This window comes from Hyla sarda, chromosome 1, assembly GCF_029499605.1.
Source record: "Hyla sarda isolate aHylSar1 chromosome 1, aHylSar1.hap1, whole genome shotgun sequence".
NCBI classification, from domain to species: domain Eukaryota; kingdom Metazoa; phylum Chordata; class Amphibia; order Anura; family Hylidae; genus Hyla; species Hyla sarda.
The window spans coordinates 334,000,918-334,014,830 of NC_079189.1; the positions used below are offsets into that span (position 1 = coordinate 334,000,918).

General features: G+C 41.5%; 1 protein-coding gene across 3 annotated transcripts in view; it reads left to right on the forward strand.

The window, feature by feature from the left end:
* The window catches only part of ADAMTSL1 (ADAMTS like 1), a 956,942-nt gene extending 943,245 nt beyond the window's left edge, over positions 1-13,697 (forward strand). The window contains exons 28-30 of one of the 3 annotated variants that reach the window (XM_056519753.1): positions 2,819-2,928; positions 5,577-5,827; positions 9,795-13,697. In XM_056519753.1, coding sequence (XP_056375728.1) covers positions 2,819-2,928; positions 5,577-5,826 — 360 coding nt within the window. In that variant the 3' untranslated portion in view covers position 5,827; positions 9,795-13,697. The remainder of the gene's footprint in view (positions 1-2,818; positions 2,929-5,576; positions 5,828-9,794) is intronic. The other 2 variants (XM_056519743.1, XM_056519759.1) reach the window with 2 other exon arrangements.
* The last annotated feature ends 216 nt before the right edge of the window (positions 13,698-13,913 follow it).

Sequence of the window (13,913 nt, forward strand, 5' to 3'; positions counted from 1 at the left end):
ACAAATGATCCCCTCAGGCATTTGGATGGGTTTTGTTTGTTGTTTCTTGACTGTACTTTATGTGTTCTTGAGCCAGCTGGGCTGACAGAGGTATCACAAGGTGTCAAGTGAGCCATGGAAAACTTGTGCTTCTTCATGTGCTGTGCATGTGTTTTCTGCATACTTTTAGAGTTTCCTTTTATGTGGTCTTGACTTGTTTCCCTTCATAACATAGGTATTCCCAGGGTTGTATCCTATACTTCACTGTGGCATACGGGATATAATAATGCCGGAAGTTATAAGTTGTTTTTCAATAAATAAGAGTTATACTGAAATGTAAAGTAAGGATTCGTGCACACAGATGTACTGTATTACAGCTCCACACAACCTCGTAATGCCACATATGAGAACATACTGTACCTCCACATGCTACCAATTTCCATTGAATGCCATAATACTGAAGTATTCTTCTGGAAGAGAATATATACATTATACATAGAGTGCCTTGGGCTCCATTATAGCTACAAGGACTCTGTATGCCACCATGCATGCACTGTAACATAACTAAACCAGAGCAAGGGGTAAACCTTAGGCTATAAGGTAGGGGCTGGTGGTAACCAGCCCAGAGGAGTAATGGTACATTTAATATCCCAAGTTTTCTTAACTTAATATAATGTTTAGTCAATGACAACTGGCATGACAGTTACTATATATGCACAGTTTACATGCTTGGCAGCTCTCTAAAATAATGATGTATGGTTTTCCAATTTTGTAACATTTCATTAGATCACTTAGATTGGCTGGTGGTTGCCACCCTGGCTGTTCTGCTTTGTCAGGTGTCTGCTCTTACGACACAGTCTGTGCACTAAAGTCCATGGGAAGACTGTGCTTTACCACCCTGGACACTCCTTTCTCCTCACAGATCCCTGTCTTGTCTGCAGTACTTTGGAAGCAGTCAGCATTCTAGATTCTGTCAACAGTCACAATCTAAACTACTGGAGGAGGTTTGATGCCAAAAGGGAGAAGCAGTAGACTCTGACTGGTCACATATGAGCTTACCTGTCCAGCCCTACAACCTAGAAACTGCATTTGAATTATCATGAACAAAAACATACAAGTTTTAGATTGCGGGTGATCCGACCCATCTCCTGTATGGGGCTTCGGCTCTCTGCGGGAATGGAGGCTGTTGACACCCGCACGAAGCACTGCCTGACATGCCCCCTCCATATGGGAGAGCCAAATAGAGATATATGGAGGGGCGTGTCAGCCGCTGCTCGGTGTGGGAGTCAACACACCCATTCCTGTATAGAGCTGGGGCCCGATGCAGGAGATTGCGGGGGGGGGGGGGGGGATTCAGTGGTCGGAACCACGGATTACCCCTTGAAATAAGTGACCAAAGTGAAATATTGCAACACAAAGCAGAATAACAGAGATTACATACAGTATAAACTATGCAGCTGATGCTAATAGTGCTACAAACAAGATGACAGTCATGAGCATCCACTGTGGATGTGGGTTCAGGGAGTATAGGAGCTGAGCCAACTCCATACATGATAGTTGCCAACTGCTACCACAAGTGACAACAATGGAGCTACCTATGATGTTAGTCATTTATAAAGCACCTGTTCTGAGACCAAAAATGAGTTTTTATATCACATTTTAGCCTTGAAGTCCCTGATTCCAATGATGTTTTTACTTTCTACCTTTGCCCTCAGTTCCTATAGGAATTTTATTATTTGTCTGATTCTCTGATTTGGACATTTATTGCAAAAAGGGTGTAAATGTTAACCTCAGGGAAAAAGATAGTGCAGGAAGAGATTTAAAACAGAGCCGCCAAGTCTAAAATGTGATATGAAGAAACAATACATTTTTTGACTTCCTTTAACCCCCTTGACAGTAAGATTCCAAAATGGATTCCTGGTATCATAATGGTACTGACCTGCAAAATAAAGGTTATATGTAGGTTTTACAGCAAGGTGAGCATTATCTAAACCCCCCACCCCCATCCCTTGCGTACATACACACACACAGAAAGTTGCAGAATGATGTTACTGTTTTGCTTTTTTATTTTTTGAATTTCTCCTTAAGTGGCCTCTCAAAAAACAAGCGCTCATATAGCTTATCAATGGAAACATAGGAATTATTATTCTTAGAAAACAAGGAGATAAAAATGAGAGCTCAAAACTGAAAACTTGCTGAATTCTTAGGCGGTTAAAGATATGGCGTGCCGCAGAGAGAACTCAAATACCAAAAATATACATATTCTATATTGGGCACAAAGCACAATGACTTTCTTTTTACAGTGTTAACTCACACACCACACACATGGCTCTACTTTGGGATTTCCTTACTTAACTATAGCATGTATTCAGACATATTTTCTACTTTTGGTAAAGTATAGTAAAAATCTGATTTACACTTTAGCTCTGTTTAATCTCAAGTGTCCCTTCACTATAGATGTTTCAGATGTGATTGGGATATTAGCCTGGGAGTAAACCCAGTCATTATATGTATCGCAGGGAGCAGACCTTTGGATTCCATATTGGGAATCTTGCATCATGCTAAATTACAAAAAAAAGGAGATTACAATCCCAGCGGTAAAGAGATTGATACATTTGCTTCCAAATTGGAGTGAGCAGATGGTCTCGCCCCACCCCTGACAATACTTGGAAGAGATAGAAATCTGGCTCGCCGTAAACAAATGTATTGTTATCTGCGTGAGAGATGTTCATAAACATTTCTTTATGTTACTACAGTACATTTTACACATCAGCACATAAGGTTGAAAGCTTGACAGACTGCTTATAAATAAAATACTTTTGTGTATCTTTTTTTGTAGTGTCATGGACCATGCATTGGACCACGAACAGCTGTACAGCATAGGCAGGTCTACTGTCAAACACGCGATGGAGCCATTGTGTCTCCAGAACAGTGCCAGGTCTTACCCAGGTAAACCAATGAGGATGATGAATATGTTTTTCACTGATAAACCTTAATGTATTTTGTAGATACTATAAATCACCCGAGATATTGGTAATAATAAGTTTTGGCTATGCTTACATTAACATATGTTCCTATGTTTTTGGCATCATTACACTTACATATCTGTTTTAAATTGCCCCAATAATGAACTCTGAATAGGATAAACATGCTCAATTTCATCTGGTGATTTCCTAAGGATAATGGTGGGATGCTTTAGGTTTCTAGCAATCAGACTGTAAGCTCTTTAAGCCACCAAGCCCTTCCAGTAATTTACCCATATCTGAGGTCCCAGTGTCCAATTGTGTCCATTTGTTTCTATAATTTAATGGGGATGTATAAATTATAATATAGTTTTCATCATTCGTAGACTTTGGGATGTAACAAAAGGAAGTATGATGTATTTTGGTAGCACAATAATATACATCTTATAATTTTCATTCCAAGCATGTAGCTTTAATAAGATAGAGATTATTGTCATTAGTGTACAATTCAATATAAGAAAGTAACTGTGGGGCAGAATCCAGTAGTGACACCAAGGTTATTTTCACAGTTACATCATTTATAAGCAAAAAGCTGCAGAGCTGCAAAGATTTGCACATGACAGAATTTATAACGGAATGCATACGACCATACAATTGTTACGCCGAGCGCTCCGGGTCCCCGCTCCTCCCCGAAGCGCTCGCAACATCCTCGCAATTGCAGCGCCCCGGTCAGACCTGCTGACCGGGTGCGCTGCGATACCTCTCCCAGCCGGGATGCGATTCGCGATGCGGGTGGCGCCCGCTCGCGATGCGCACCCCGGCTCCCGTACCTGACTCGCTCTCCGTCGGTCCTGTCCCGGCGCGCGCGGCCCCGCTCCTTAGGGCGCGCGCGCGCCGTGTCTCTGCGATTTAAAGGGCCACTGCGCCACTGATTGGCGCAGTTGGCTTAATTAGTGTGTTCACCTGTGCACTCCCTATTTATACCTCATTTCCCCTGCACTCCCTCGCCGGATCTTGTTGCCATTGTGCCAGTGAAAGCGTTTCCTTGTGTGTTCCTAGCCTGTGTTCCAGACCTCCTGCCGTTGCCCCTGACTACGATCCTTGCTGCCTGCCCCGACCTTCTGCTACGTCCGACCTTGCTCTTGTCTACTCCCTTGTACCGCGCCTATCTTCAGCAGTCAGAGAGGTTGAGCCGTTGCTGGTGGATACGACCTGGTTGCTACCGCCGCTGCAAGACCATCCCGCTTTGCGGCGGGCTCTGGTGAATACCAGTAGCAACTTAGAACCGGTCCACCAGCACGGTCCACGCCAATCCCTCTCTGGCACAGAGGATCCACCTCCTGCCAGCCGAATCGTGACAACAATGATGCATCTAGTATCCTCATCTCATTGCCTCCGCATGCCTGTATACAGCTTTACAGAAGCAGCTACCTCTTGGTAGTGAGAAAGACAGCTATGTTTTACACTTAAAAAAAAAACGCCAACAAAAATGCCAGAAAAACTGGTAGGCAGTTTTTCTGGCATTTTTTCTGGTGTTTTTACCTCTGAGTGCAAATTGCATTTTTGGCCCCTTTTGCCCCATTTTTTTTCGAAATTTGTTGGGTACCAAAAAATAAATAAATAAATGCAGTAGGGATGGGGAAAAAAATGTATTTAAGGGAAAAAAAATTTATAGCTAAATTTTAATACATTTTTGTGTGTGTTTCTCAATTTTTTAGGTAGTACTACTACTCCTAGCATAGAATAGACTGTTCTATGATGGGAGTAGTAGTACTGTACTAATAGAAAGATTGCCCGGGGTGTCACTCCTGACACCCCATGCAATCGTCCTATCTGTTGCAGAGATGCGGAGCAGCTCTATACCACGCTCGCATCTCTGCTCTGTACTCCGGCCGGCCAGTGATGTGAATAGATATTATCCTCACAATTTTCTGCCCAGAGTGGGGATTGGCCGGATGGTGGCAGCCAATCACTGCTCTCAGAGGGAAATAGGAACGAGTGATGTTCTATTGACATCACTGGCCAGCCGGAGTATAGTGCAGAAATGAGAGCTCTGTAGAGAGCTGCACCGCATCTCAGTAATAGATAGGATGACCGCATCGGGTGACAGGGGTGACACCCGCAGTGATCTGTCCTTAACTGCAGTTACTACTACTCCCAACATGGAGCACACTCTGCTCCATGCTGGGAGCTGTAGTACCCTCATTAGTAGACAGATCGCAGTGAGTGTCACTCCTGACACCCGCTGTGATCCTCCTGTATAATGTATAGACGTATGTATACACCTATTCCTATTTCCCACAGAGAGTTGTGATTGTCTGGAACCATCTGGCCAATCACAGCTCTCTGCAAGAAATATGAATATGTGTATTTTAGCACCTTCCACCAGGGAATGTGAGCTGACAGGAGAAGCAGAGAGAGAGAGGTAATCAGTCAGCTAAGAATACCCATTTAAGATATGCACCAATAGTTTGCCATGATAAATTTATGATGTTTGCCAAGTCACCAATAATTCTTTGCAATAGGGTAGGCATACATTTTGTTAAGGTATTTATTTTTTGAAGGAGATAGTTAAAAAAAATTGTAATCTGTTTTGTGATGTACTAAAAGTGAACTGTTTTTCTTTTCACCCAGGCCGCTCAGTACACAAAACTGCTTGGCAGACATGTGCAGTGTACAGTGGAGAGTGTCTTCTTGGACCCTCTGCACAGCCACTTGCGGCAGTTATGGATTCCAATCCAGGCGTGTTGAATGTGTTCATCATCGAACTGGGAAGTCTGTTCAAGATCATATGTGTTCCTGGAGACCCCGGCCCTCTAACTGGCAACGTTGCAATATAGCACCTTGTGAGAACGGTATGAGCTGTAAGGGCTGGATTTACTAAGGTACGATTTAAGTGGGTTTCATGGTCCCTGTTCACAGTTCCCCAAATCGCTGGTAAATGATTAACAATATTGTGTGTAAAATGATTGGTTTTACAGCAACAGTCTTTATCTGAGTGGCATTACCACTTAAATACATCATTCACTGGTCGTATCTGCAGCATACAGTGTTCCAGTGATTTGCTTCCAATTTGCCCGCCATTTGGGAAAATGTGTATAATGCATGTATAGTTTCATTTTCACATCCCGCCAACATCGCACCTTAGCAAATGCAGCCATATGTAAAATCATTGATTCCATTCTACTGAGTTTAACTTGTACTAAGTTCTTATTATCCATATTACAAAACCAAAATTGACTTTGAAAAAGATAAGTGTGTGAGCAGTTTTCTACTCCCTGACACTAATCCTTACCCACATAGGTTTAGGAAGCTAAAGTCTGGAGTTTTCTGTTAAGAGATAATTTAAAGAGGTTGTCTAGCATTTTTTTTTATGTGTCCAGGCTTTACTTACCTCCCTCACTTTCCCACAGCCTGGTCTCCACGAGGCTATACATCCCGCTGCTCCAGCCAACACGTCACATTGCTGAGGCAGGACACTGCTGCGGCCAGTGGCTGAGTGGCAATATGTTGTATTATTTTCTAGGGGTGTGAATCGCCAAGAATTTGGCGATTCGATTCGAATCGCGATACCAGTGTGGCGATTCGATATATCGCGATATATCGCGATACCGTCTAGGTGACGATACATCGCGATATATCGCCCACCTGGGAGCATTCATAGATCCCAATAGACGCCGCTGTCAGCTTTGACAGCGGCGATCTAGTACTCCGGTGCTGCAAAATAAAATAAAACGCACTTTCTCTTACCTGCCAACGAGCCCGCGGAGCTCCGGTACAGGTGTTCGGTCCCCGGGCTGTATTCTTCTTACTTCCTGTTAGTCCGGCGCGTCACATGGAGCTTCAGCCTATCACCAGCGGAGGCGGGACATCGCTGCGGCTGGTGATAGGCTGAAGCTCCATGTGACGTGCCGGACTAACAGGAAGTAAGAAGAATACAGCCCGGGGACCGAACACCTGTACCGGAGCTCCGGGGGCTCGTTGGCAGGTAAGAAAAGTGCGTTTTATTAAAAATTCCACATCCCTAAAAGAATCGATTCAAAAATATTTTGAATCGATTCTGTATCGGCAAATGAAAAATCGCGATTATCGCGAGAATCGATTTTTTCTTACATCCCTATTATTTTCAGCATCAGGAAGTGAAGTGCGGCAGAGGGATGGGCCATGCAATAACGGAGGCAGCAGGGGTGCAAGGGAGCCTGGGCATATTTCTTTAAAAAAAAAATCCTGGACAATCACTTTGACAACCCTTGGCAGAGGGAAGGAATTGTATTTTACTCCATAGTTCTGCAGAGCCCTTTACTGTGGAGTAAAGTAAAAAAAAAATGTAAAAAAATGTACAAATTAATTTTACAACCATATTTACATTACAAAGAAAAAAATCCTGTACTTTCCTTCTATTCCCCTGCAGCAGTTGTTATCACAGAGCTCAGGTCCTGGTACACAGTACTTCCAAGGTCAGGGTCAGTAAGAACAAATGACCATTCAGCCAATCAGTGGCTACAGCTCAGCTACATTTGCATATACATAGGTGCGCAATTCCTACTAAACATGTAAGAGCAGGTGAAACTGTTGCAGAAGTAACTCACTAATTCAGTCTCTATCCTGGGTACTAGGGGCATATTCTCAATAGTCACAGTCTTCTTCAAGCAGGCATACCTTTACTGACACACTACACTGTCAGTCATCTGCAGGCACAGCCTTGCTGACACAGATTTCCCTAATACTGCCTTTCTGTACAGATGTAGCAACGCTACCAATCAGACATGGTGGGTTAACAATCTATCACTCTGAATTTAACTCTGCTACATCTGTACCTCTTATTCAAGTCTATGCAGCAGAGTTAACAGTTAGACGTGGTGCAGAAACACATCTAGTTAACGTGCTGTGACTGCATCTGTAGCTTTCACTCTGGCTGTCACTGATGGAAATTACACAATCCTGTCACCCCACAGCCCAATCGGCAGACGGCACACCACAGCTTCACTTGCACTCCCATCACAATCTTCACTGGACACTGGCAGCACTTTATACAGTTCTCACAATGCTGCACAACCACAGACTGGCAGGATAACTGCCCAATGTATGCAGGCATGGGAAACCACCCACAGCATGGTTCCTGCCACCACTTACTAGTTACTTTCTAGCTTTGGGCTTCCCATACTAGCCCTACCTCTCAGATTGCATCGTCTCTATATTCCTGAATATACAGTAAGCACAGCAAAGACAATCACAGAAGTAAAGACACAGTAACATTTTCTGCAGCATCCCATTAAAAGAAAGGTATACAGTGAACAGTAACACAGCATAAAACACAATGTAACACTTGCCAGAAACATGGGAGATGACAGTAGGCAAAACAGGGGTTCTTGCACTGGTCAAGTTTCACCCTCCTTACAGAGAGGCTACTGTAAATCCAGTTGAGCTCAGGAGACACTAGGAGGAAATTTCATTTTCTAAGCAGCCAAATTGTCTTAGGTTCCTTAGTGTAAGAGATGTCTTGACTGTTAACAGCTTCTAGTCACCATTGCTAAGAGTACCATCATTGATACCTAAGAGCTGCCAACAGGCTGTGTCCCCTTGGCATTAAGCTATGATGGAATTTAGTTTAGCTGATACACTTGGCATACAGTCACCCTATATCAGAACATGTGCTCTTTAACCCTTCAGTTAATAGTATACTCGTTTTAAGACTTTTTTCATTTAGCGATTTTTAGAATAGCAAGCTATGTAAATAATACATAATATAGCAATTCGGTAAGACCTCATCTGGAATATTTTGTTACTAACCTCTTATATATCTTTTTTTTACTGGGGTACATATATTCTTACTATAGTGTTGTTGTTTTCTGTGATGCAGAAAATATTTTCTATCCTTTATTAAAGTACAAGGCAAAGAAGTAAATCATTTATATAAGAGGTGATAACAAAATGGTCCATTGCTAATGATTTCAAAGTTTTTTTTTTGTGTGGTTGGCCTAAAAAAAGGATTTACAACAGGAATCAATTGCAAATAAGTAAGAAGTTATTTGGGTCCACCTCTTCAATATACTTAGGAAAATCCTCCACAGCATGATACCGCACTCTGTAAGAACACTGTTAATATTATGTAGCATATAAAATGCACACATGCTAAATTAATGCCTTATTGGATACGCATCCTTTTTATATTGCCATACAGTTTTCCAAGGTATGAAAGGCTTCCAACATTTCATAACAAGAAAAATTCACATTGCCACCAGATGCAACAGCACAGTGCAATATAATTCGGACTATTAAAGAGGACCCATGGTCTCTCTTTAAAAAGTGAGTTATGGGCATGTATAGTTAGCTGAAGGAGGAGCTGATAACATACCTTTTTATTGAATAGTGATCTGCATCCCCCCCCCCACCTTCCCTGTTCCAGAGATGTCTCAGTATCCCCTCTGACAGTGTTGCTACTCCATCAGATGGATAGGGATGGCACTATGCTGTCTGCCATACTTCCTAGAAATGGAGGGCTTGCATACCCAATGGCCAGGGTGTGTATTCAGCACCTGCCAACACTTAGTGAACAGGAATCAGGATCTCACATCTCACAAGATCCTGCTGTCTGAGTGCTGGCCAAGGGGGATACCAAGCCCTTTATCTGTAGAACGTTGGGGGGGCCTATTTTCAAATAACTTTTTAACAGTTACGCTTTAAGCATCTCTATGTTGACACAATGCTGTGACAGAAATACATGTCATCATTTACTCTAGTGTTAACATTTACTCTTGGATGATGGTTATATCCATATATAAATGAACTGTACTTGCTATTTAACTTTATTGGGACCTAAGGTGAATTTTTTTTCCTCATTTCTTCTTCTAGTTGACTGCAGAGATACAACCAGGTACTGTGAAAAAGTGAAACAGCTGAAACTTTGTCAGCTTGCACAGTTTAAATCTCGCTGCTGTGGGACTTGTGGGAAAGCATGACGACCCGTTCAGAAGCCTAACTTCCTTTTAGCTAGGGAAGGAGACATGAATAAGAACAGAGCTGATCCACGAGCTTGTGATGATCCTGTGACTGTACTTACACGTGCACTGTTTGGCCTTTAAAAAGGATCCGACATGGTTGTCTTCTGTCGAAAGGCAAGGATGTACCAGACTCATCGACTAGGGAAATGAGATAAGGACACCAATCACAAATACTTATGGTTGCATCATGGACCTTACTTACTGAGGATGCTGCGACTTGCATAAAGGATTGCCAAGCAACATAGGAACAAAGGGATTATGATGGGACACAAATAATTTGGTGACAAATGGACGTCTCTAGATGTATATGTATTGTTATTTTTGTCATTTTTTTTATTCCATTTTTTTTCTGTTGTGCTTTCTCTGCCACCCCACTATGAAACACAGAGCACTGCACAATGACGCACACTACAGGAACTAAAGCTGGGACCAATCATCTACTGGATTAAATAGAAGCAAACCTGAAAGACTAAGTTGCCTTAACAATCATAGGAAAAACAACAACATTGCCTACTAGTGAGCCTGTTTCTGGCACAGATGCAACTTTTATGACAAGGGTTATGGGCATGACCCATCATTCAGTGACTTGTAAAGTTTAAAAATGATATCTCCTCAGTACTAGGTATATGGAATTTGTGACTACCAACGTAAAACGTAAAGCAGAGTCTGCTATATTTACAGGCACTTTAAGAGTGTGATGCTTGAGAACGACAAACAAGGCAAAGAGAAATGTGCAAATATAACAGAATAGAAAATGTCAGTGGGAAAGAAGAGAATTATTTAAGCTTTTATTAGCACTTTGTTACTTGTACATTTTGATGCCTCTGGGCTAGATTATTTTATTTTGTAAATTCATCAAGGGTTTTTCCACTAAACCTAAACTGTGAGTTGCATTAATGGCCACATGTTGTGTTAGAACAAGACTGACCTCCATATTGGATAGAGACAGACACGTAAGAAAAGATGGTAGTAAGCAACCAGAGGAGTATCATGTCCCACAGGTTACTGACTTAGAGAAACACAAAGCAAGCATAATACATATAATAAAATAGAACACAAAAGGAGACATCTATCCCTCCATTCATACAATAATTGCCCTGTAATCAAATGTAGAATTCAATGTTTAATAAGCACTTAACATTCCCAACATATTTAGTTTTGGTTAGGAAATAAGCCAGACAGAAAGCATTCATACAAAATTCATGCCATGCATAGAAAGACATTTCACCTACTTTTGCTTTTAAATTATGGAAAAAAACACTGTGGTCAAAGATCCCCCAGGTAAAATATATAAACTCTGCAAAAAAAAATTTCATTGCTCCAGCACGGCCTCCATATTGTCTTCTACAGTTCCACTGTCCTGTGGCTCCATGTTTTGTATATGGCATGCAATGACTCTACTGGCAAGTGGGACTCTAGAAGAAATTCAGTTCATCTACTCCTGTAGATGTAAATGCAGACTTAGGGCTTATTCACATGGGTAGATTTTATTACGAGTCAGCAGTGTGTTTTCCGCTGCGAGTTTGTATGGGGGCAGGCTCATCCACAGCACATTTTTCAGTAGTGGAATTTCCTTCTGGGGAAAAACCACTGAAGACCCCATTGGCTTCAAATGCAAAACCAACATTGCTTTTTAATGGCTTTTTTCTCTCCCTTAGACTTCTATGGGGGAAAAAAAACATTAAAGCCATACCCTTATCACCAAAGCCACAGCTACTTTCTGCTGGGATACGGCCCCTTGTCATTTCCATTATCTTCCTAAAAGACAGGTGCTAATAAGAAAAGAACACTAAGGCTATGTTCACACCTAGTTTTTGGAGTGTATTTTGAGATGTAAAACATATTTTTACACCTCAAACAATGATATTCAATAAATTCAATAGGAAAACACTTGACAATTCACTTGTGGTTTCATTTTTACAGTTTTAATTGTGCCAGCCATAAAAACAAGTGCATGGTATCTATTTTGGATAATTTTATGTTGTTTTTGGCAGTTGTTTTGCCTTTTTACACTTCGGAGCCCTTGAAAATTGCAAACAAAGACCTGATATACATAAGCTGCTAAAAAAAAGTACCAAGAAAAGCTGAGTTAAACATAACTTTCATAAAAATTCTCCAAATAGCAACAAAAATGATTAAAAATGTAAGGCTCATTTTGAGGCTTGTGTTTTTTGAGCCTCAAAAAACATTGTGTGAACATAGCCTAAAGTCTGGCATGCTTGTTAGCACAACATCTCTATAGGGGTGCATAGACCCCAAAAGCCCCTCAGCCACACATGAAGACATTAGTCATATAAATAGACCTGGTAGATGGTAGGCCCTGTTATAGTGATTTTACATAAGAGTCCAGGAGCTTCATGTTACCCCTTGACACAGATTAGAATACCTGACACTGACGACACAAAAAATTCTGCATCTATCTTTGGTTAATTTAGAAACCATTTAAAGGGGTACTCCGCCCATAGACTTCTTATACCCTAGGGGATAAGATGTTTGATCGCGGGGGTCTCTGCTGGGGACCCCCGCAATCTCTCTTGCAGCACCCCGTCATCAGCTGCATGGAGCGAAGTTCGCTCCGTACGTGATGATTCCCGATACAGGGGCAGGAGGATTGTGACATCATGGCCCCGTCCCCTCATGATGTCCCGCCCCACCCCTCAATGCAAGCCTATGGGAGTGGGCGAAATTGACGAACTTCGCTCCATGCAGCTGATGACGGGGGCTGCAGGAAAGATTGCGTGGGTCCCCAGCGCCTGGACCCCCGTGATCAGACATCTTATCCCCTATCCATTTGATAGGGGATAAGATATATAGGGGCAGAATACCTCTTTCAGGTATAATCCCTTTACTTTTTATGCACCTCCATATTTTTATTTATTTTTTTCCAAATTCCAGTTCTTCCACAAAATGTCATTAGAATGTCGATTGGAATCATGGTCTAGTCCAGTTACAGTCTCTGTGGTGCTGTTTCTGACAGTGACAGAGATGCATTGGAACGTAGCAATGAATAAAAACCTTATTTATGTCATAATGATCCTTACAGGAATACAAATGTTAGCATCTGAAACCACTGTAACAACTTACTATACCCTTTTCCTATTATAAATGCACATGATACGGCCACTTTGTAAAAGACGTTCTGTGCGCAAAATGTTTGTTGCCAAGATACATTATTATTGATATCAAATGTCTATGTATGTATAGCTTTTGTTTGTATTTATTAGAATTTCTTGTACAAAGAAAGTGCAATATTAATAATTGTACATTGTTTTCCAGATAAAATTATTTTTGGGACTTTTTATGACTTGGTGTTACATTCATTGTGGTCATTTCATGTTTTTCTGATAGCAATGAAATACCTGGCGAATCATAGCTAGGAAAGACCAAAGGGTGAAGAAATAAGAGTACTTAGAGGAAGGGCCGCTCAGTATGGATGGAATCCTTTATAGCTATTTTTAGTCTATTTGTCTAATGAAAAGCAGAACAGACCTCCTTGAGTGGACGAAACATCTTCATCTGTTGGTTATTAGGGACGTCTCTCATTAGCCCAGCATGCAGAAGAAGATGGTGGCTTTGATAAATCTGCCGTAGCATAGATGGGCCTGGCACGTGCTCAGAAAAATTCTTTCAGTGTATTTTTTCCTCATGCCTAAATGATTGCAGTGCAACAGACTATGGAAAAATATTAATGTTGTAGAAAAATAGGCATATCTAATACAGCATTGTGATCTGAGCTACCATTCATGAGCCAAAATCTAGACTTAACTGTACAAGATTAAAATGAGTAGATAGTCTAATGATAAACATATAATAGGGAATTGTGCACAATGCATAGATGATTGTGTTAATGTATTCGGGTGATCTATTAAATGTGACCTGTGGTTTCTGTACCGTTGTCTTTTATATACACATACATTGTAGGAATACCCTTAGTATCATTTTGGTCTAGTTGGTCTGTGCACAGGGCTGG